The 23,306-nt window shown below is 53.5% G+C and overlaps 1 protein-coding gene across 1 annotated transcript; it reads right to left on the reverse strand.

Moving 5' to 3' along the window:
• Positions 1–13,646: 13,646 nt before the first annotated feature.
• Positions 13,647–22,914, reverse strand: LOC132397486 (transmembrane protein 88-like). Its single transcript, XM_059976315.1, has 2 exons — positions 22,651–22,914; positions 13,647–13,965 (listed from the first exon to the last, which is right to left on the reverse strand). The coding sequence occupies exons 1-2, from the start codon at positions 22,912–22,914 to the stop codon at positions 13,699–13,701; spliced, it is 531 nt and encodes a 176-aa protein (XP_059832298.1). The 3' UTR covers positions 13,647–13,698.
• Between the last annotated feature and the right edge of the window lie 392 nt (positions 22,915–23,306).

The following is a 23,306-nucleotide window of genomic DNA, read 5'->3' on the forward strand; positions in this document are numbered from 1 at the left end:
ACACCCCACACCCCTCACTGTAACACCGACACAACCCACACCCCTCACTGTAACATTGACACAACCCACACCCCTCACTGTAACACTGACACACCCCACACCCCTCACTGTAACACCGACACAACCCACACCCCTCACTGTAACATTGACACACCCCACACCCCTCACTGTAACACTGACACACCCCACAACCCTCACAATGACTCTGTCACACCCCACACTCCTCACTGTAACACCGTCACACCCCACACCCCTCACTGTAACATTGACACACCCCACACCCCTCACTGTAACACTGACACACCCCACACCCCACACTATGACACCGACACACCCCACACTCTTCACTGTAACACCGTCACACCCCACACCCCTCACTGTAACATTGACACACCCCACACTCCTCACTGTAACACCGTCACACCCCACACCACTCACTGTGACACTGACACACCCCACACTACTCACTGTGACACTGACACACCCCACACTCCTCACTGTGACACTGTCACACCCTACACTCCTCACTGTAACACTGACACACCCCACACTCCTCACTGTGACACCGTCACACCCCACACCACTCACTGTAACACTGTCACACCCCACACTACTCACTGTGACACTGACACACCCCACACTCCTCACTGTAACCCCGACACACCCCACACTCCTCACTGTAACACCGTCACACCCCACACCCCTCACTGTAACACCGACACACCCCACACTCCTCACTGTGACACTGTCACACCCCACACCACTCACTGTAACACCGACACACCCCACACTACTCACTGTAACACTGTCACACCCCACACTACTCACTGTGACACTGACACACCCCACACTCCTCACTGTAACACCGACACACCCCACACTCCTCACTGTAACACCGTCACACCCCACACCCCTCACTGTAACACCGACACACCCCACACTCCTCACTGTGACACTGTCACACCCCACACCCCTCACTGTAACACCGTCACACCCCACACTCTTCACTGTAACACCGTCACACCCCACACCCCTCACTGTAACATTGACACACCCCACACTACTCACTGTGACATTGACACACCCCACACCACTCACTGTAACACTGTCACACCCCACACCCCTCACTATGACACCGTCACACCCCACACTCTTCACTGTAACACCGTCACACCCCACACCCCTCACTGTGACATTGACACACCCCACACCCCTCACTGTGACACTGTCACACCCCACACCCCTCACTGTGACACCGACACACCCCACACCCCTCACTGTAACACTGTCACACCCCACACCCCTCACTGTGACACCGACACACCCCACACCCCTCACTGTGACACTGTCACACCCCACACCCCTCACTGTGACACCGACACACCCCACACCCCTCACTGTAACATTGACACACCCCACACCCCTCACTGTAACACCGTCACACCCCACACTCCTCACTGTGACACTGTCACACCCCACACCCCTCACTGTGACACCGACACACCCCACACCCCTCACTGTAACACCGTCACACCCCACACTCCTCACTGTAACACTGACACACCCCACACTCCTCACTGTGACACTGTCACACCCCACACCCCTCACTGTGACACCGACACACCCCACACCCCTCACTGTGACCGCACATTGCCCCTCCCTTGGGGCCACTCAGTGCTGCAGGTGTGGAGTTGGACGTGTTGGCATTTTTCCTGTTTGTGGCCACCAGCCCCTCTCGAGTGACTGTCAGTGATTGTCCTGGCCACTGAGTGAAGGGAACACACATTTGCTGCCCCGAGCTCCTCTGTCCACCCGCAGAGGTGGGGCTGCCCTGCGAAGGCAAAGAGAGGGTGAGATGCTGAAGAGGGCTCCTCTTTCCCTGCAGCGAGCCTGCCCCATCCCAGGGCAGGCAGGGATTGTTGAGCCCTGCTGCCCAACAGTCCTCTCATTTAACCCTAGCCTAATCACGGTGTCAGTTACAATGACCAATTAACCTACTAAACGGTTCATCTTTGGACTGTGGCAGGAATCTGGGCACCCGGAGGAAACCCACTTGGTCAGCAGTTGGATGTACAAGCCTCTTACAGACAATGGCGGGAAATGCAGCCGGTCGCCTGTACTGTAAAGCGTTGTGCAGTACCGTGCTACCCAGTGACGGAACCCAAGCGCAGATGATGGACAGACTCCGATGTGGAGACGCCGGCAAGAGTTTATTCATAATTCCTACAGAACATAGATGGCTTGTGAGAAGTAACATTCTCAAAACTAAGACCCCGCAATTAATGCTAATCAGGCATCTGCTTAAATAATGCAAGTAACATGGAATACCGGCCTATCAAAATAAACTTAACATGTGTAAACAGAAAGCACTAGGAGATTGTATTTCAAAGATTGAGTCATTCAAGAAAAATGCAACTCTCACTAACTCTTGTTAAACAATAAACAACCAATTAACACACACAAAATGTTGGAGGAACTCAGCAGGCCAGGCTGCATCTATGGAAAAAAGAAAACAATCGACATTTTGGCCGAAAACGTCAAATGTACTCTTTTCCATCACTGCTGAGTTCCTCCAGCATTTTGTGTGTGTTGCTTTGGATTTCCAGCATCTGCAGATTTTTCTCTTGTTTGTGATTAAATAACCAATTAAGATGCTCTAACCACCTTGGAGCCTGGCGCTCCCTGATGCCCTGCATTGGCCCGAAGAGCTTGTTGCACATGGGAAGCGTTATTGAGAGGCAAACCCCTGCATTCAGGCATGGAAATGTTTGCAGGAGCTGAGGATGTTAGTCCGACTTCAAACACCTTCCTCCTCATTGGGAGGTGAATAAATGCAAACATGCATACATTCATTTCATAGTTATATCATCAGACATAGGATCAGAATTAGGCCATTTGGCCCATCAAGTCTGTTCCACCATTCTATCATGGCTGATTTATTAACTCTCTCAACCCCATTCCCCTGCCTTCTCCCCACAAGCTCTAGTGCCCTGACTATTCAAGAACCTATCAACCTCCGCTTTAAATACACCCAAAGACTTGGCTTCCATAGCAGCCTATGGCAACAAGTTTCACAGATTCATTACACTGTAGCGGTGTGCTACACGCAGCGCTAAAATTACGACACGGAGTCGGTAACTGCAGTCGAAGGAAAAACTTTATTCGAAAACTTCAGCCTCACTTTTAAGCCTCTGTCAACCGGCCCCCCATGGCGAAGAGGCTCCAAAGCTCTGTGCTCGCAAACCCCCGTAGGCTATCTAATTGTGAGTCGGTTCGCATACGCTAGGAAATGAGCCGCCACATAACCCCCCCCCCCAGAACCGGCGATACACCCCCCAATGTCCACAGCCTGGGCCAGAACCTGCTTGGGAGGTCGGCCTCTGCGCCGAGGCGCCGGAAACTCGGCCGGTTGCGCCAGGTCCACATGGGCCGGCTTGAGGCGGTCCACCGTGAAAACCTCCTCCTTCCCCCCAACGTCCAGCACGAACGTGGACCCGTTGTTCCGGAACACCGTAAACGGCCCCTCGTATGGCCGCTGCAGCGGTGGCCGATGCCCGCCCCTTCGTACAAACACAAACTTACAGTTCCGTAGGTCTTTGGGTACGCAGGTCGGGTGCCGCCCATGCTGTGAAGTGGGTATGGGGGCCAGGTTACCGAGCTTCTCGCGAAGTCTGCCCAGGACTGCAGCGGGTTCTTCCTCTTGCCCCCTCGGGGCTGGTAGGAACTCCCCGGGGACGGCCAGGGGCGCGCCGTATACCAACTCGGCCGATGAGGCGTGCAGGTCGTCCTTGGGCGCTGTGCGGATGCCGAGAAGGACCCAGGGAAGCTCGTCCGCCCAGTTGGCTCCTCGCAGGCGGGCCATGAGGGCCGACTTCAGGTGACGGTGGAAACGCTCCACTAGCCCGTTCGACTGTGGGTGGTAGGCAGTGGTGTGGTGCAGCTGAGTCCCCAAAAGGCTGGCCATAGCTGACCACAGGCTGGAGGTGAACTGGGCGCCTCTGTCGGAGGTAATGTGGGCCGGGACACCAAAGCGAGATATCCAGGTGGCGATCAGGGCTCAGGCGCAAGATTCAGAGGTGGTGTCGGTGAGCGGGATTGCCTCTGGCCATCTTGTGAACCGGTCCACGATAGTCAGGAGGTGCCGCGCTCTGCGCGACACTGGCAGGGGGTCCACGATATCCACATGAATGTGGTCGAAACGCCGGTGGGTGGGGTGGAACTGCTGCGGCAGAGCTTTGGTGTGCCGCTGCACCTTGACCGTCTGGCAGTGCATGCACGTCCTGGCCCATTCACTGACCTGTTTGCGGAGTCCGTGCCAAACGAACCTGTTGAAGACCATATGGACGGTTGTCCTGATGGAGGGATGCGCCAAGTTATGAATGGAGTCGAAAACACGTCGCCGCCAGGCTGTCGGGACGACGGGACGGGGCTGGCCGGTGGTGATGTCACAGAGTAGGGTCCTCTCACCCGGGCCCACGGGGAGGTCCTGGAGCTGCAAACCAGAGACTGCAGTCCTGTAACTCGGAATCTCCTCATCTACCTGCTGTGCCTCTGCCAGTGCCTCAAAGTCTACCCCTTGGGAAAGGGCATGAACGGTAGGGCGAGAGAGCGCATCCGCCACGACATTGTCCTTACCCGAGACGTGCCGGACATCCGTTGTGTATTCAGAGATGTAGGACAGGTGGCGTTGCTGGCGGGATGACCAGGGGTCGGATGCTTTCGTAAACGCAAAGGTAAGCGGTTTGTGGTCCGTGAACGCGGTGAAGGGCCGACCTTCTAGGAAGTACCTGAAATGCCGGATTGCCAGGTAGAGCGCCAACAGTTCCCGGTCAAAAGCACTGTACTTGAGCTCGGGTGGCCGCAGGTGTTTGCTGAAAAACGCCAGGGGTTGCCAGCGACCTGCGATGAGCTGCTCCAGCACCCCACCGACTGCCGTGTTTGATGCGTCCACTGTGAGGGCGGTAGGGGTGTCCATTCTGGGATGTACTAGCATTGCGGCGTCAGCCAAAGCTTCCTTCGTTTGAACGAAAGCGGCGGCGGACTCCTCGTCCCAGGTAATGTCCTTGCTCGGACCCGACATCAGGGCGAACAGGGGGCGCATGATCCGGGCAGCTGAAGGGAGGAAGCGGCGGTAGAAATTGACCATACCTACGAATTCCTGAAGGCCTTTGATCGTGGTGGGTCGGGGGAAGTGGCGGACCGCATCTACCTTAGCGGGCAGAGGGGTTGCCCCGTCTTTAGTAATCCTGTGGCCCAGGAAGTCAATGGTATCAAGTCCGAACTGGCATTTGGCAGGGTTGATTGTAAGACCGTACTCACTCAGTCGGGCGCAGAGTTGACGGAGGTGGGACAGATGCTCCTGACGACTGCCGCTGGCTATGAGGATGTCATCCAAATAGATGAACGCGAAGTCCAGGTCCCGTCCCACCGCGTCCATTAACCGCTGGAACGTCTGTGCGGCATTCTTCAGGCCGAACGGCATGCGGAGGAACTCGAAGAGGCCAAACGGGGTGATGAGAGCCGTCTTGGGGACGTCGTCAGGATGCATCGGGATTTGATGGAACCCTCGGACAAGGTCGACCTTGGAGAAGATCCGGGCGCCGTGCAGGTTTGCCGCAAAGTCCTGAATGTGCGGCACAGGGTAGCGGTCCGGTGTGGTAGCCTCGTTCAGCCTGCGGTAGTCGCCGCACGGTCTCCAGCCCCCCGTCGCTTTGGGCACCATGTGCAGGGGGGAAGCCCAGGGGCTGTCGGACCGCCGGATGATCCCCAATTCCTCCATTCTCTGGAACTCCTCCTTCGCCAGTCGGAGCTTGTCCGGGGGAAGCCGCCGAGCACGGGCATGGAGGGGTGGTCCCTGTGTCGGGATGTGGTGCTGTACGCCGTGCCTGGGCATGGCTGCTGTGAACTGCGGTGCCAGAACCGATGGGAACTCCGCCAGGACCCTGGTGAAGTCGTTGTCGGACAGCGTGATGGAGCCGAGGTGAGGGGCTGGCAACTGGGCCGCGCCCAGGGAGAACGTCTGAAAGGTCTCGGCGTGGACCAGTCTCTTCCTGGGCAGGTCAACCAGCAGGCTGTGAGCTCGCAAAAAATCCGCACCCAGAAGCGGTTGGGCTACGGCGGCCAGTGTGAAGTCCCACGTGAACTGGCTGGGGCCGAACAGTAGCTGCACCTGACGGGTGCCATAGGTCCTTACTGTGCTGCCATTCACGGCCCTCAGGGGGGGACCCGGTGCCCTGCTGCGGGTGTCGTAACTTGTCGGAGGTAAAACGCTGATCTCAGCCCCAGTATCGACCAAAAACCGGCGTCCCGACCTTCTATCCCACACATACAGGAGGCTATCCCGATGGCCAGCCGCCGTAGCCATCAGCGGCGGCTGGCCCTGGCGTTTCCCGGGAACTTGCAGGGCGGGCGGCAACGGCGGGCTTCTGCGCCCCACCGCTGGTGGTAGAAGCACCAGTGGTCATTAGGCCGGGGGTTAGTGGGCTCTGTGGCCGGGCCTGGACTGGTTTGCTGCCGGGAGCGTGGCTGGGAGATCTGTGCGATGGACGCCCCGCTCACCTTTTTGGCGTTCCACAGCAAGTCCGCCCGGGCTGCCACCTTCCGGGGGTCACTGATTGTAGCGGTGTGCTACACGCAGCGCTAAAATTACGACACGGAGTCGGTAACTGCAGTCGAAGGAAAAACTTTATTCGAAAACTTCAGCCTCACTTTTAAGCCTCTGTCAACCGGCCCCCCATGGCGAAGAGGCTCCAAAGCTCTGTGCTCGCAAACCCCCGTAGGCTATCTAATTGTGAGTCGGTTCGCATACGCTAGGAAATGAGCCGCCACAACACTTTGGCTGAAAGAATCCCTTCTCATCTCTATTCTAAAGAGATCACTCTATTCTGAGGTCATGTGCCTGACCTAAGGCTCCCCCACTATTGGAAACATCCCCTATATGTCCATTCTATCTAGCCCTTTCAATATTCACAAGGTCCACCTCTTACTCTTCAAATCTCCATTGAGTATCATCACTATAATAGGATCTATTGATCTGATGGCAAAGGAGTGTAGAGAAAATTTATATTTATTGTTCATAAAATAAATAAAATCTATTCCTGTAAAATATGATTTGGTTGTTGGGAAGAAATTACTCTGTTTCTTGAGCTGAGCTGATTAATTACACATTCCCAGGGCAGGGTTATCACAGGGTCAGACACAGAGTGAAGCTCCCTCCACACTGTCCCATCACACACTCCCAGGGTCAGACACAGAGTGAAGCTCCCTCTACATTGTCCCCTCACATGCTCCCAGGGTCAGATACAGAGTGAAGCTTGTTCTCCACTGTCCCATCACACACTGCCAGGGTCAGATACAGAGTGAAGCTCCCTCCACACTGTCCCATCACACACTCCCAGGGTCAGACACAGAGTGAAACGCCCTCTACACTGTCACATCACACACTCCCAGGGTCAGACACAGAGTGAAGCTTCCTCTACACTGTCCCATCACACACTCCCAGGGTCGGACACAGAGTGAAACTCCCTCTACACTGTCCGATCACACACTCCCAGGGTCAGACACAGAGTGAAGCTTCCTCTGCACCGTCCCATCACACACTCCCAGAGTCAGACACAGAGTGAAGCTCCCTCTATACCGTCCCATCACACACTCCCAGGGTCAGACACAGAGTGAAGCTCCCTCTACACCAACCCATCACACACTCCCGGGGTCAGACACAGAGTGAAGCTCTCTCTGCACCATCCCATCACACACTCCCAGGGTCAGACACAGAGTGAATATCCCTCTACACTGTCCCATCACACACTCCCAGGGTCAGACACAGAGTGAAGCTCCCTCTACACCATCCCATCACACACTCCCGGGGTCAGACACAGAGTGAAGCTCCCTCTACACCGTCCCATCACACACTCCCGGGGTCAGACACAAACGGCCATACTAGCCTGAAAACGCCCGATCTCGAAAGCTAAGCAGGCTCAGCCCTGGTTAGTACTTGGATGGGAGACTGCCTGGGAATACCAGACTTGCTCCTGGGGCTGGCGAAAACAGCCATCCGAGGGTCTTGGAGAAGAGAGGTGGGAGGATCTCCTCAGGCAGACTGCCTAGCAATGTTTAGGGGGTATGTTTGTGCTCGGGTAAATATTGAAAAAGAACACGCGCAGTCCACAGCGACCTTACAGGTGTTCCAGGACTGTTGGGCTCCGCGGGGTGTAAATGCCATCATGGATAGAGATGGCAACATTTTGGTTTAATGTGTATTGTGTCTATTCGTAGTGAAATAATTGTGTTAGTCACTGTTTTGTATATATTGTATAGCACCAATATTTGTAATAAAGGAATTTTGTATTAAAGAAAGGGTCAGACACAAAGTGAAGCTCCCTCTACACTGTCCCATCTTAGTCCCAGGAGAAGGACAGAGAAGTGACAGAGTGAAGAATGATGATGGTTTAATCAAAATAAACTTAACCAAAACTTTAATTTCAATGTTAAATTAGTGTTCACTATGACCTCTAACCCATGCGTCCCACCACTTGAGAGACAGTTTTGTGTGTCTGATGCGGTACACCTGTGATGCTACTGCAAGTAAGTTTTTCTCTGTGACTAGGCAATAAACTCGAGTTTAACTCTCTTTTTATCATTTTAAAGGCTTCCTTGGGGGAATCGTCACAGTGTTGCCTTCCACAGAATGCAGAAAGGGAGAAAACGTTGGTTTGGGGGGTGGTGATCGCAGCTGGGACACAAAAGCACACGACAACTGACTTTGAATGCTTTAATAATTTATATTGCTCCCGGCGCATTACAAAAGATCGTGGGTTTGTGCAAGCAGCCCAGGAAAATTCGCTGGGATGTTCCTAGGTGTGGTGGGTCTGTGTATGGGAAAAGGTTAAGTTGGTGAATTCTTGTATTCAGTCGAGTTCAGAGGGATGAACGATGGATGGTGGAAAGTCAATGTTGAAGGGGTTTTCCTCTTCTGGGAGTGAGCTTCAGATAGAAGTTTATAGGGTTATGAGAGGCATAGAGAGAGTGGACAGACAGTGTCTGTTTCCCAGGGTTGGAATGTCTGATACCGGAGGGCAAGAATTGAGGGTGAGAGGGGGTTGGATCAAGGGGGATGTGAGGGGTAAGTTTTTTACTCAGAGAGTGGTGGATGCCTGGGATGGTGGTAGAGGCAAATACATTAGAGGCTTTTAAGAGATATTTAGATAGGCACATGGGTGTGAGGAAGATGGAGGGATATAGGTAGGAGGAATTAGTGTTTGGGTTTTGATTTGATTTTTAGCTGGTTCAGCACAACATTGTGGGCTGAATGGCCTGTTCCTGTCTGTTCTGTTCAAGGTTGTATAAGGCTGTACTTCTCAGAGGTCAGAATCCCATATTGACACCTGAGGTGGACTTCTCGTCAGTGATGTGACTGGGGTTTGTGGGGAGAAGGCCGGAAGGTAGGCTGAGCTACAGCCATGATCCCAGTGAGTAATGGAATGATCATCACAAGGGACCAAAATGGGAGGAGGGAACAGGTCGTGTGGCGGAGACAGGGAGCCTGTAGGATTACACAGGGTGCAAGTGTGGGTGAGGAAGTGGCGGATGGAATTCGGCGCCAAGAAGTGTTGAGTTGTGCACTTTGGGTGGAGGAATAAAAGGTAGACTATTTTCTAGAGGTGGAGGGAATTCAGAAATCGGAGATGCAATCTTGGCATTCATTCCCAGAGGACTAGAATACAAAAGCAAGAATGTAACACTGCGGCTTCATAGGGCCTTGGTCAGTCGCATTTGGAATATTGCAAGCAGTTTTGCACCCTGTACCTCAGGAAAGATGCGCTACCACTGGAGATGGTCCAGAGGAGGCTCACGAAAATGAAGGGCTTAATAACTGAGGAGCATTTGATGGCTCTGGGCCTGTACTCACTGGAGTTCAGAAGAGTGGGGGTGGGGAGGGAGCAAAACCATTGAAACCTATCGAATGTTGAAAGGCCTAGATAGAGTGGATGTAGAGAGGATATTTGCTAGCATGGGTGACTTTGCACAGCCTCAGAATACATCCATTTAGAATGGAGATGGGGAGGAATTTATTTAGCCACAGAGAACTATCGAGGCCAAGGCACTGGTTGAATTTAAGGCACAGATTGAAAGGTTCTTGACTGGTAAGAGGGTTCAGGTTTACAGGGAGAAGGTAGGAGAGAAAAGAAATTGGCCGTGGTTGACTGGCAAGCAGACTCAATGGGCCAAATGGCCTCATTCTGCTGCTGCTGATCCCATGGGCTGGGTGATAGTAATGATGGGCTGAGTGGCCTTCCCTGGCAGGTTACATTTGAACTGGTGCATTCAACATTCATGGCGTCGAAATGTAGACTCCCTAGTGAGGGGTACGAGGTTCTCTTCTTGTAGTTCTTCAGCTTCACCAGAGCAAATGAAACCCGCTTAGATTGGTCAGCATGGACACTTTGGGCCGAAGGGCCTGTTTCTTACTGTATGACTCTATGGAGGAGAAGGCTGAGGAGAGAATGGCTGGATGGGACTGAGGAGGGGGATTGAATGACTGACAGCTGGAACAAATTACGGTGTTGGGTTTGGACTATCTGCTGAGCCATCTACTGGGAATGTCAGGCTGAACGGACATTGAGGCAAGGCAGAAGGCCTTTCTATCACCTGGGGGATCAGTCTGATATTGGAGAGGGCAGAACGCCTTTCGATCCCCTGGGGGACCAGTCTGATATTGGAGAGGGCAGAAGGACTTTCAATCACCTGGGGGATCAGTCTGATATTGTAGAGGGCAGAAGGACTTTCAATCCCCTGGGGGATCAGTCTGATATTGGAGAGGGCAGAAGGCCTTTCGATCACCTGAGGGATCAGTCTGATATTGTAGAGGGCAGAAGGACTTTCAATCCCCTGGGGGATCAGTCTGATATTGGAGAGGGCAGAAGGACTTTCAATCACCTGGGGGACCAGTCTGATATTGGAGAGGGCAGAAGGCCTTTCGATCACCTGAGGGACCAGTCTGATATTGGAGAGGGCAGAAGGCCTTTCGATCCCCTGGGGGATCAGTCTGATATTGTAGAGGGCAGAAGGCCTTTCGATCACCTGAGGGATCAGTCTGATATTGGAGAGGGCAGAAGGCCTTTCGATCACCTGAGGGATCAGTCTGATATTGGAGAGGGCAGAAGGCCTTTCGATCCCCTGGGGGATCAGTCTGATATTGGAGAGGGCAGAAGGCCTTTCGATCCCCTGGGGGATCAGTCTGATATTGGAGAGGGCAGAAGGCCTTTCGATCCCCTGGGGGATCAGTCTGATATTGGAGAGGGCAGAAGGACTTTCGATCCCCTGGGGGACCAGTCTGATATTGGAGAGGGCAGAAGGCCTTTCGATCACCTGGGGGACCAGTCTGATATTGGAGAGGGCAGAAGGCCTTTCGATCCCCTGAGGGATCAGTCTGATATTGGAGAGGGCAGAAGGCCTTTCGATCCCCTGGGGGACCAGTCTGATATTGGAGAGGGCAGAAGGCCTTTCGATCACCTGGGGGATCAGTCTGATATTGGAGAGGGCAGAAGGCCTTTCGATCCCCTGGGGGATCAGTCTGATATTGGAGAGGGCAGAAGGCCTTTCAATCCCCTGGGGGACCAGTCTGATATTGTAGAGGGCAGAAGGCCTTTCGATTACCTGAGGGACCAGTCTGATATTGGAGAGGGCAGAAGGCCTTTCGATCCCCTGGGGGATCAGTCTGATATTGGAGAGGGCAGAAGGACTTTCGATCCCCTGGGGGACCAGTCTGATATTGGAGAGGGCAGAAGGCCTTTCGATCACCTGGGGGACCAGTCTGATATTGGAGAGGGCAGAAGGCCTTTCGATCACCTGGGGGACCAGTCTGATATTGGAGAGGGCAGAAGGCCTTTCGATCACCTGGGGGATCAGTCTGATATTGGAGAGGGCAGAAGGCCTTTTGATCCCCTGGGGGATCAGTCTGATATTGGAGAGGGCAGAAGGCCTTTCGATCACCTGAGGGACCAGTCTGATATTGGAGAGGGCAGGAGGCCTTTCGATCCCCTGGGGGATCAGTCTGATATTGGAGAGGGGTGAAGGCCTTTCGATCCCCTGGGGGATCAGTCTGATATTGGAGAGGGCAGAAGGCCTTTCTATCCCCTGAGGGATCAGTCTGATATTGGAGAGGGCAGAAGGCCTTTCGATCCCCTGGGGGATCAGTCTGATATTGGAGAGGGCAGAAGGCCTTTCGATCACCTGGGGGATCAGTCTGATATTGGAGAGGGCAGAAGGACTTTCAATCACTTGAGGGATCAGTCTGATATTGGAGAGGGCAGAAGGCCTTTCGATCCCCTGGGGGATCAGTCTGATATTGGAGAGGGCAGAAGGCCTTTCAATCCCCTGGGGGACCAGTCTGATATTGTAGAGGGCAGAAGGCCTTTCGATCACCTGAGGGACCAGTCTGATATTGGAGAGGGCAGAAGGCCTTTCGATCCCCTGGGGGATCAGTCTGATATTGGAGAGGGCAGAAGGCCTTTCGATCCCCTGGGGGATCAGTCTGATATTGGAGAGGGCAGAAGGCCTTTCGATCACCTGGGGGACCAGTCTGATATTGGAGAGGGCAGAAGGCCTTTCGATCACCTGGGGGATCAGTCTGATATTGGAGAGGGCAGAAGGCTTTCGATCACCTGGGGAATCAGTCTGATATTGGAGACGGCAGAAGGCCTTTCGATCCCCTGGGGGATCAGTCTGATATTGGAGAGGGCAGAAAGCCTTTCGATCCCCTGGGGGATCAGTCTGATATTGGAGAGGGCAGAAGGCCTTTCGATCACCTGAGGGATCAGTCTGATATTGGAGAGGGCAGAAGGCTTTTCGATCCCCTGGGGGATCAGTCTGATATTGGAGAGGGCAGAAGGCCTTTCTATCCCCTGGGGGATCAGTCTGATATTGGAGAGGGCAGAAGGACTTTCAATCCCCTGGGGGACCAGTCTGATATTGGAGAGGGCAGAAGGCCTTTCGATCACCTGAGGGATCAGTCTGATATTGGAGAGGGCAGAAGGCCTTTCGATCACCTGGGGGATCGCCCCGCTATGGAGAGGGAAAGGGGGGCTGCCGTGCCTGCAGAACGACACCCAAGCTTTCTGCTTTTTGGATAAGGACTTGCACTTTTTTCAGTCTTGTAGTTTTTTATATTCTGCGCTTTTTGCCTAATCCTTCTCATTTTATTTTGTGTGTGAGAAGGGGCTTTGAGGGTTGAGGTGCCTGTTCCATTTTTTTTGTGTGGGGAGGAGGATTTGGGAGGGGGTATGTAGATGATTGTGCTGCCGTGCTTTTCTCTCCTGGTTTCGTGGCTGTCTGGAGAAGAGGAATTTCAGAGGCATATACTTTGATAATAAATGAACCTTTGAACCTATGATGGGATGGGAGGGGATTACAGCCCCACCCACCAGTCCTACTTGTTAACGCTGTGTCCCTCTTCCTCCCCCCATTGCGTCAGCGATAGGAAACCGCCGGCTCTGATCAGGGGGTTGGGTGTGAAGCCCCCTGTAGTCAAGCATTCGATAGGAGGCCAGCAGGAGGAGTAAGGACGTCCCACAGTCCCCCCCACCCCACCGAGGGGATAGGGGGTCAGTCAAGACTTCCGCACCCCTCTCACCAACCTCTTCCCCAGAGTGACCGGCTGCTGAGCCACCCTCCGCTGCCTCTCGCCCCCTCCGTCGCGCCCTAGACCCAGACTTTGCCCGGCTCCTGGGCCCCCTGGAGACAGCACACCCCACCGGCCCGGTAGTGCACGGCCGGCAGGTTCCGGTAGACGGCCTTGCTGTAAGGGACGAAACAGAGGCCGAGCTGAAGGTGCCGTGCGAGGCGGCAGTAGGCGGCGAGGGCGAGGACTCCCAGGGGCGTCACCAGCACGAAGCCCACCACCATTAAAGCCGTGGAGCTGCCATCGTCCAGGACATCCACACAGAGGGCAGGCCGTGAGCCCAGGACCTGCAGGGGATTGAAATGGAACCAGCTTACTATTGTCTCAGGGCTCTTCTGCCTTGAAGGTCTGTGACAGCCACTGACTCTGTCCACACATCTTGCTGCTTCAGTAAAGCAGGAAACATCATCAAAAATCCCAGCATCTCACTTCCTCCATCTTCCATCGGGCAGAAGATACAAAAGCCTGACAACGTACCACCAGGCTCAAGGGCAGCTTCTAGTCCACTGTAAAAAGATTATTATAAGATACAATGGATTCTTGACTTCACAATGAACCACATTGTGCCCTTGGACCTTATTGTCGACCTCAACTGCAGCTTCTCTTAAACTGTTACACTTTAGTCTGCATTATATTATTCCTTAACCTCGTTCTATCTTGATGCACTATGTAATGATTTGATTGCGTGAAGGTACACAGTTCCAAGGAGGGGTAAGGCATCTCCTCCCTCTGCCAGCCTACAGGTTACAGTCGGGCAGGGGGTAGCACCTGCTCAGTCTTCCCCAAACCCCCCCCCCCCCACCCAAAATTCAGAGTGACGTGAAGCCATGGGAGCAGATGGTGAATGGTCGTATGAGCAGCTGGTGCACATCACAATTCCTGGTTATGTGACCACTGACGTCAGGCAGACAATCTCTGAAGACTTTTCATAATGACTGGGGTCACCCGTCTTGTAAAGACACTGTCCAAAAGAAGGCAATGGCAAACCACTTCTATAGAAAAATACGAAGCCATAGCCATATGACATGGTTTATCAATGAAATGACCCGTACTACCTGTACTAATAGATCATTTCAAAAAATCAGGACATTGAGGTAGTCCAAAGAAACATCAGACATTGAGATAGTCCGGGGGGAACGTCAGACATTGAGATAGTCCAGGGGAAACATCAGGACATTGAGATAGTCCAGGGGGAAACATCAGAACATTGAGATAGTCCAGAGAAACATCAGAACATTGAGATAGTCCAGGGAAACATCAGACATTGAGATACCCCAGGGGGAAACATCAGACATTGAGATAGTCCAGGGGAAACATCAGGACATTGAGATAGTCCAGGGGAAACATCAGGACATTGAGATAGTCCAGGGGGAAACATCAGACATTGAGATAGTCCAGGGGGGAAACATCAGACATTGAGATAGCCCGGGGGGGAACATCAGACATTGAGATAGTCCAGGGAAACATCAGGACATTGAGATAGTCCAGGGGGAAACATCAGGACATTGAGATAGTCCAGGGGGAAACATCAGACATTGAGATAGTCCAGGGGGGAAACATCAGACATTGAGATAGTCAAGGGGGGAAACATCAGACATTGAGATAGTCCAGGGGGAAACATCAGAACATTGAGATAGTCCAGAGAAACATCAGAACATTGAGATAGTCCAGGGAAACATCAGACATTGAGATAGCCCAGGGGGAAACATCAGACATTGAGATAGTCCAGGGGAAACATCAGGACATTGAGATAGTCCGGGGGAAACATCAGACATTGAGATAGTCCAGGGGGGAAACATCAGACATTGAGATAGTCCAGGGGGGAACGTCAGACATTGAGATAGTCCAGGGAAACATCAGGACATTGAGATAGTCCAGAGAAACATCAGACATTGAGATAGTCCAGAGAAACATCAGGACATTGAGGTAGTCCGGGGGGAACATCAGACATTGAGATAGTCCAGAGAAACATCAGGACATTGAGATAGTCCAGAGAAACATCAGACATTGAGATAGTCCAGGGGATCATCAGGACATTGAGATAGTCCAGAGAAACATCAGGACATTGAGATAGTCCGGGGGGGAAACATCAGACATTGAGATAGTCCAGAGAAACATCAGGACATTGAGATAGTCCGGGGGGAAACATCAGACATTGAGATAGTCCAGGGGGGGAACATCAGACATTGAGATAGTCCAGGGAAACGTCAGACATTGAGATAGTCCAGGGGGGAACGTCAGACATTGAGATAGTCCAGGGAAACATCAGGACATTGAGATAGTCCAGGGGGAAACATCAGGACATTGAGATAGTCCAGGGGGGAAACATCAGACATTGAGATAGTCCAGGGGGGAAACATCAGACATTGAGATAGCCCGGGGGGGAACATCAGACATTGAGATAATCCAGGGCAAACATCAGGACATTAAGATAGTCCAGGCAGAAACATCAGGACATTGAGATAGTCCAGGGGGGGAACATCAGATATTGAGATAGTCCAGTGAAACATCAGGACATTGAGATAGTCCGGGGGGGGGGGGATCATCAGGACATTGAGATAGTCCGGGGGGGGGGGAACATCAGACATTGAGATAGTCCAGGGGGGGAACATCAGATATTGAGATAGTCCAGAGAAACATCAGGACATTGAGATAGTCCGGGGGGAAACATAAAGACATTGCGATAGTCCAGGGAGAAACATCAGGACATTGAGATAGCCCGGGGGGGAACATCAGGACATTGAGATAGTCCAGGCAGAAACATCAGGACATTGAGATAGTCCAGGGGGGGAACATCAGATATTGAGATAGTCCAGAGAAACATCAGGACATTGAGATAGTCCAGGGAAACGTCAGACATTGAGATAGTCCAGAGAAACATCAGACATTAAGGTAGTCCAGGGGGGAAACATCAGACATTGAGACAGTCCAGAGATACATCAGGACATTGAGATAGTCCAAGGAAACGTCAGACATTGAGATAGTCCAGAGAAACATCAGACATTAAGATAGTCCAGGGGAAACATCAGACATTAAGATAGTCCAGGGGGGAACATCAGACATTGAGAAAGTCCAGAGAAACATCAGGACATTGAGATAGTCCAGGGGGAAACATCAGACATTGAGATAGTCCAGAGAAACATCAGACATTGAGATAGTCCAGGGAAACATCAGACATTGAGATAGTCCAGAGAAACATCAGACATTGAGATAGTCCAGAGAAACATCAGACATTGAGATAGTCCAGGGGGGGAACATCAGACATTGAGATAGTCCAGAGAAACATCAGGACATTGAGGTAGTCGGGGGGGAACATCAGACATTGAGATAGTCCAGAGAAACATCAGGACATTGAGGTAGTCGGGGGGGAACATCAGACATTGAGATAGTCCAGAGAAACATCAGGACATTGAGATAGTCCAGGGGAAACATCAGGACATTGAGATAGTCCAGAGAAACATCAGACATTGAGATAGTCCAGAGAAACATCAGGACATTGAGGTAGTCCGGGGGGAACATCAGGACATTGAGATAGTCCAGGGGAAACATCAGACATTGGGATAGTCCAGGGGGGAACATCAGACATTGAGATAGTCCAGAGAAACATCAGACATTGAGATAGTCCAGGGGGAAACATCAGACATTGAGATAGTCCAGAGAAACATCAGACATTGAGATAGTCCAGGGGGAAACATCAGACATTGAGATAGTCCAGGGAAACATCAGACATTGAGATAGTCCAGGGGGGAATGTCAGACGTTGAGATAGTCCAGAGAAACATCAGACATTGAGATAGTGCAGGGGAAACATCAGGACATTGAGATAGTCCGGGGGGGAATGTCAGACGTTGAGATAGTCCAGAGAAACATCAGGACATTGAGATAGTGCAGGGGAAACGTCAGGACATTGAGATAGTCCAGAGAGACGTCAGGAGGTAGAAACATTGAGAGGTAGTCATGGGAAAAGTGAAACCAAAGCGTAGAATAAGGTGTTACAATTACAGAGAAAGTGCTGTGCAGGCAGACAATAATATGTAAACCATGACTAGGCAAATTTCGAGGTGAAGAGTCCCTCGTATTTTAAAATCTGTCTGGCCAGAAGTTTTTTTAACAGCGGGCTGGGAGCTCTCCTTAAGCCTGGTGTATGTGTTTTCAGGTTTCTGTATCTTCTGCCTGATAGAAACGGGGAGAAGAGAGAATGGACATGGAGGTAGAACCAGATCAGAAGGATGAGGAGGATCTCTTTAAAACCCACTGGATACTGAAAGGTGTGTGTTGAGCGGACCTGGGGTGCATATTTCCATCAATAGAAGAGTTCAGCATCATCCTCAGAACAAAGGGGCATCCCTCTAGAACTGAAGTGAAGAGGAATTTCTTCAGCTGGTTTTGTGTGGGGGCAGGGGTGGGGGATAGGTCTGTCAAGTGGTGGGTTGTGAGGATCATTCAAGGTTTTTCATTGGTAAGGGGTGTTAAGGGTTACAGGGACAAAGCAGAAGAATAGGAAAGAAACGGCCATGGTAGCAGAGACTCAATGGGCCGAATGGCTTGCTGTGCTTATGGTCTTACAAAAGGTCTTACAGAGTGCAGAATTGAGTGTGACAAATAAACTGCTGTGCAGGCAGACAAACAAAATGCGAGGCCAAGACGCGGTAGATCATGAAGTCAATTGTTCATCTTTAACGTGGAGCAGGTCTGTTTAAAGGTCTGAAGACAGTGCGACAGAAGCTGTCCCTGAGCATGGTGGTAAAGGATAAAGGAGAAGAGAGCAGGCCTGGGGTGGGTGAGGTCTTTGATTACACTGGCTGCTTTACTGAGGCGATGGGGAGTGACAACAGGGTTCATGGAGGGGAGGCTGGCTTCTGTGACGTGCCGAGCTGTGTCCACAACTCTCTTCAATTTCTTGCTGTACCAAGCCATGGGGCATCTGGATAGGGTGTGTATCAATAAAATATGGTGAGGGACAAAGGGGACACGTTGACTGTCTTTAGCCTCTGGAGAGAGGAGAGTTCTGAGCTACAAAACACCATCATAAAGCTTTGCAGAGCTACGACTGTGCTGAGCATGAATCACAGTGGCACTTAAGTTTACTTCAGCTGCCTCTGAACGAGGGGAGAGTTGCGGCCAAGTGAGGGCAGGTTACAATGCGGCCGCAGGTTACAATTTTTGGTGGAGTTATGGTCAGATTATGACAGTTTCCTTCGGGAGTCCAGAACAAGGGGTCATGGTTTAAGAAGAGGGATAGCTGGCTGTTCAGGACAGACAGAGAACTCATTCATCTGAATTAAACTTCATCTGCCACTTCTCAGCCCACCTCTCTATCTTATCAACATCCCATTGTAACCCATGTCAATGTTCTACACTGTCTTAAGCCCTCCAACCTTTGTGTGATCTGCAAGATTATTAATCTACCCTTCCACTTCTAATCCAAGTCATTTGTTAAAATATCACTAAGAGCTGGGGTCCGAGGAGACATCCTTGCAATCACAACTGTTTAACAACCTCCAGGCAGAACACACACCATCTATTACCCGGGATAGCCTGGGGGCAGCCGAAAGACTGGTACCCATCAGCTTCTTTAATTAGAGAAGGAAGCTTGGGGGGTGGGGTAGGTGAGGAGAGATAGTGGAAAGGGGAGGGAGCGAGTCAATGATTTGAAGATGCAAAGAGGGAGTCTCTTGTGTGAGGAAGGAAGGAGTGATGGGCTGGGGGAAGGTGAGGAGGGAAATACTAACTTGTGAGTGACAGAGGGAGGAGGGGAGGGAGTGACTGACGGGAGTGACAGAGGGAGGAGGGGAGGGAGTGACAGAGAGAGGAGGGGAGGGAGTGACTGACGGGAGTGACAGAGGGAGGAGGGGAGGGAGTGACAGAGAGAGGAGGGGAGGGAGTGACTGATGGGAGTGACAGAGGGAGGAGGGGAGGGAGTGACAGAGAGAGGAGGGTGGGGTAGTGACTGACCTGGGAGGGGGGGATAGTGACTGACCTGGGGGGGGGGTAGTGACTGACCTGAGGGGTAGTGACTGACCTGGGGGGGTAGTAAATGACTTGGGGGGGTAATGACTGACTTGGGGAGGTAGTGACTGACCTGGGAGGGTAGTGACTGACCTGGGGAGGTAGTGACTGACTTGGGGGGGTAATGACTGACCTGAGGGGTAGTGACTGACTTGAGGGGGGGTAGTGACTGACCTGGGAGGGTAGTGACTGACCTGGGGAGGTAGTGACTGACTTGGGGGGGGTAGTGACTGACCTGGAGGGAGGGGTAGTGACTGACCTGGGAGGGTAGTGACTGACCTGGGGAGGTAGTGACTGACTTGGGGGGGGGGGTAGTGACTGACTTTGGGGGGGTAGTGACTGACCTGGGGGGAGGGGTAGTGACTGACCTGGGAGGGTAGTGACTGACTTGGGGGGGGGGTAATGACTGACCTGGGGGGGGTAGTGACTGACCTGGGGACCTGGGGGGGAGTAGTGACTGACCTGGGAGAGGGAGGGTAGTGACTGACCTGGGGGGGGGGGTAATGACTGACCTGGGGGGGTAGTGACTGACTTGGGGGGGGGTAGTGACTGACCTGGGGAGAGGGGTAGTGACTGACCTGGGAGGGTAGTGACTGACCTGGGGAGGTAGTAACTGACTTGAGGGGGGGTAATGACTGACCTGAGGGGTAGTGACTGAACTGGGGAGGCAGTGACTGTCTTGGGGGGTTAATGACTGACCTGAGGGGTAGTGACTGACCTGGGGGGGTAGTGACTGACTTGAGGGGGGTAGTGACTGACCTGGGGGGGGTAGTGACTGAACTGGGGGGGTAGTGACTGACTTGAGGGGGGTAGTGACTGACTTGGGGGGGGGGGTAATGACTGACCTGAGGGGTAGTGACTGACTTGAGGGGGGGTAGTGACTGACCTGGGAGGGTAGTGACTGACCTGGGGAGGTAGTGACTGACTTGGGGGGTTAATGACTGACCTGAGGGGTAGTGACTGACCTGGGGGGGTAGTGACTGACTTGAGGGGGGGTAGTGACTGACCTGGGGGGGGTAGTGACTGACCTGGGGGGGTAATGACTGACCTGAGGGGTAGTGACTGACCTGGGGGCGTAATGACTGACCTGAGGGGTAGTGACTGACCTGGGGGGAGGGGTAGTGACTGACTTGGGGGGGTAATGACTGACCTGAGGGGTAGTGACTGACCTGGGGGGGGTAATGACTGACTTGAGGGGGGTAGTGACTGACCTGGGGAGTATGACTGACCTGGGAGAGGGAGGGTAGTGACTGACCTGGGAGGGTAGTGACTGACCTGGGGAGGTAGTGACTGACTTGGGGGGGGGTAATGACTGACCTGAGGGGTAGTGACTGACCTGAGGGGTAGTGACTGACCTGGGGGGAGGGGTAGTGACTGACCTGGGGAGGTAGTGACTGACTTGGGGGGGGGTAATGACTGACCTGAGGGGTAGTGACTGACCTGGGGGGGAGGGTAGTGACTGACCTGGGAGAGGGAGGGTAGTGACTGACCTGGGAGAGGGAGGGTAGTGACTGACCTGGGGAGGTAGTGACTGACTTGGGGGGGGTAATGACTGACCTGAGGGGTAGTGACTGACCTGGGAGGGTAGTGACTGACCTGGGGAGGTAGTGACTGACTTGGGGGGGGTAGTGACTGACCTGGGGAGTATGACTGACCTGGGAGAGGGAGGGTAGTGACTGACCTGGGAGAGGGAGGGTAGTGACTGACCTGGGAGAGGGAGGGTAGTGACTGACTTGGGGAGTATGACTGACCTGGGAGAGGGAGGGTAGTGACTGACCTGGGAGAGGGAGGGTAGTGACTGACCTGGGAGAGGGGGGGTAGTGACTGACCTGGGGAGTATGACTGACCTGGGAGAGGGAGGGTAGTGACTGACCTGGGAGAGGGAGGGTAGTGACTGACTTGGGGGGGGGGTAGTGACTGACTTGGGGGACGGTAGTGACTGACCTGGGAGAGGGAGGGTAGTGACTGACTTGGGGGGGGGGGGGGTAGTGACTGACCTGGGGAGTATGACTGACCTGGGAGAGGGAGGGTAGTGACTGACCTGGCAGAGGGGGGGTAGTGACTGACCTGGGGAGTATGACTGACCTGGGAGAGGGAGGGTAGTGACTGACCTGGGAGAGGGAGGGTAGTGACTGACCTGGGGAGGGAGGGTAGTGACTGACCTGGGGAGTATGACTGACCTGGGAGAGGGAGGGTAGTGACTGACCTGGGGAGGGAGGGTAGTGACTGACCTGGGAGAGGGAGGGTAGTGACTGACCTGGGGGGGAGGGTAGTGACTGACCTGGGAGAGGGAGGGTAGTGACTGACCTGGGGGGGGAGGGTAGTGACTGACCTGGGAGAGGGAGGGTAGTGACTGACCTGGGGAGTATGACTGACCTGGGAGAGGGAGGGTAGTGACTGACCTGGGAGAGGGAGGGTAGTGACTGACCTGGGGAGGGAGGGTAGTGACTGACCTGGGGGGGAGGGTAGTGACTGACCTGGGAGAGGGGGGTAGTGACTGACTTGGGGGGGGGGGTAGTGACTGACCTGGGAGAGGGAGGGTAGTGACTGACTTGGGGGGGGGGTAGTGACTGACCTGGGAGAGGGAGGGTAGTGACTGACCTGGGAGAGGGAGGGTAGTGACTGACTTGGGGGAGGGTAGTGACTGACCTGGGGGGGAGGGTAGTGACTGACCTGGGGGGGACGGTAGTGACTGACCTGGGAGAGGGAGGGTAGTGACTGACCTGGGAGAGGGAGGGTAGTGACTGACTTGGGGGAGGGTAGTGACTGACTTGGGGGAGGGTAGTGACTGACCTGGGGGGGAGGGTAGTGACTGACCTGGGGGGGACGGTAGTGACTGACCAGGGAGAGGGGGGGTAGTGACTGACCTGGGAGAGGGGGGTAGTGACTGACCTGGGAGAGGGAGGGTAGTGACTGACTTGGGGGAGGGTAGTGACTGACCTGGGGGGGAGGGTAGTGACTCACCTGCGAGTGACAGACCAGTCCGAAGGAGACCATGACGGCGGCGGGGAGCAGCACGGCTCCGAAGACGAGGATGAGGAGGAGGAGGTTGAGCAGGGCGACCAGCAGGTTGTGTGCGGAGATGAGGACGCCGCACGCCCAGCAGTCCAGCGTGGTGCGGAGCTGGGGCGCCTCGCTCTGCCCGGCCCCCGGGGGGCTGTACGGAGGTGGGACGGCAACCGGCGGCTCGTCTCCCTCACGCTCCGCGGTCCAGGCGCTCTCCGACATGGCGATCTCCGACCGGTCTTGGATCGTGGCTCTGTGACTGGAGACGCTGCGCTCCCTGGTACAGGGAGAGGCTCCCCCGATCGGGCAGGGGGAGGGGGCCTGGGACCGCTCATGTCTGGAATGTGAGATAAACCCCCGCCCCCACAATAGGCTCGGGGGAGGAGGAGGGAGGACACGGGAGCCGGGAACACAGGAACACACATACACACACACACAGACACGTGGCACGGTCAAACAGACACAAACACATACATGAGAACAGGGACAGATACACGTGCGTAAATACAGATAAACACACAACGTACACAGACACACACAGAGTCACACAGACATGCTCATACATAGATACACATTCACACATAAATACACACAGATACACACTAATACAAAGA

Source organism: Hypanus sabinus, chromosome 7 (genome assembly GCF_030144855.1).
Source record: "Hypanus sabinus isolate sHypSab1 chromosome 7, sHypSab1.hap1, whole genome shotgun sequence".
In the NCBI taxonomy this organism is placed as follows: Eukaryota; Metazoa; Chordata; class Chondrichthyes; order Myliobatiformes; family Dasyatidae; genus Hypanus; species Hypanus sabinus.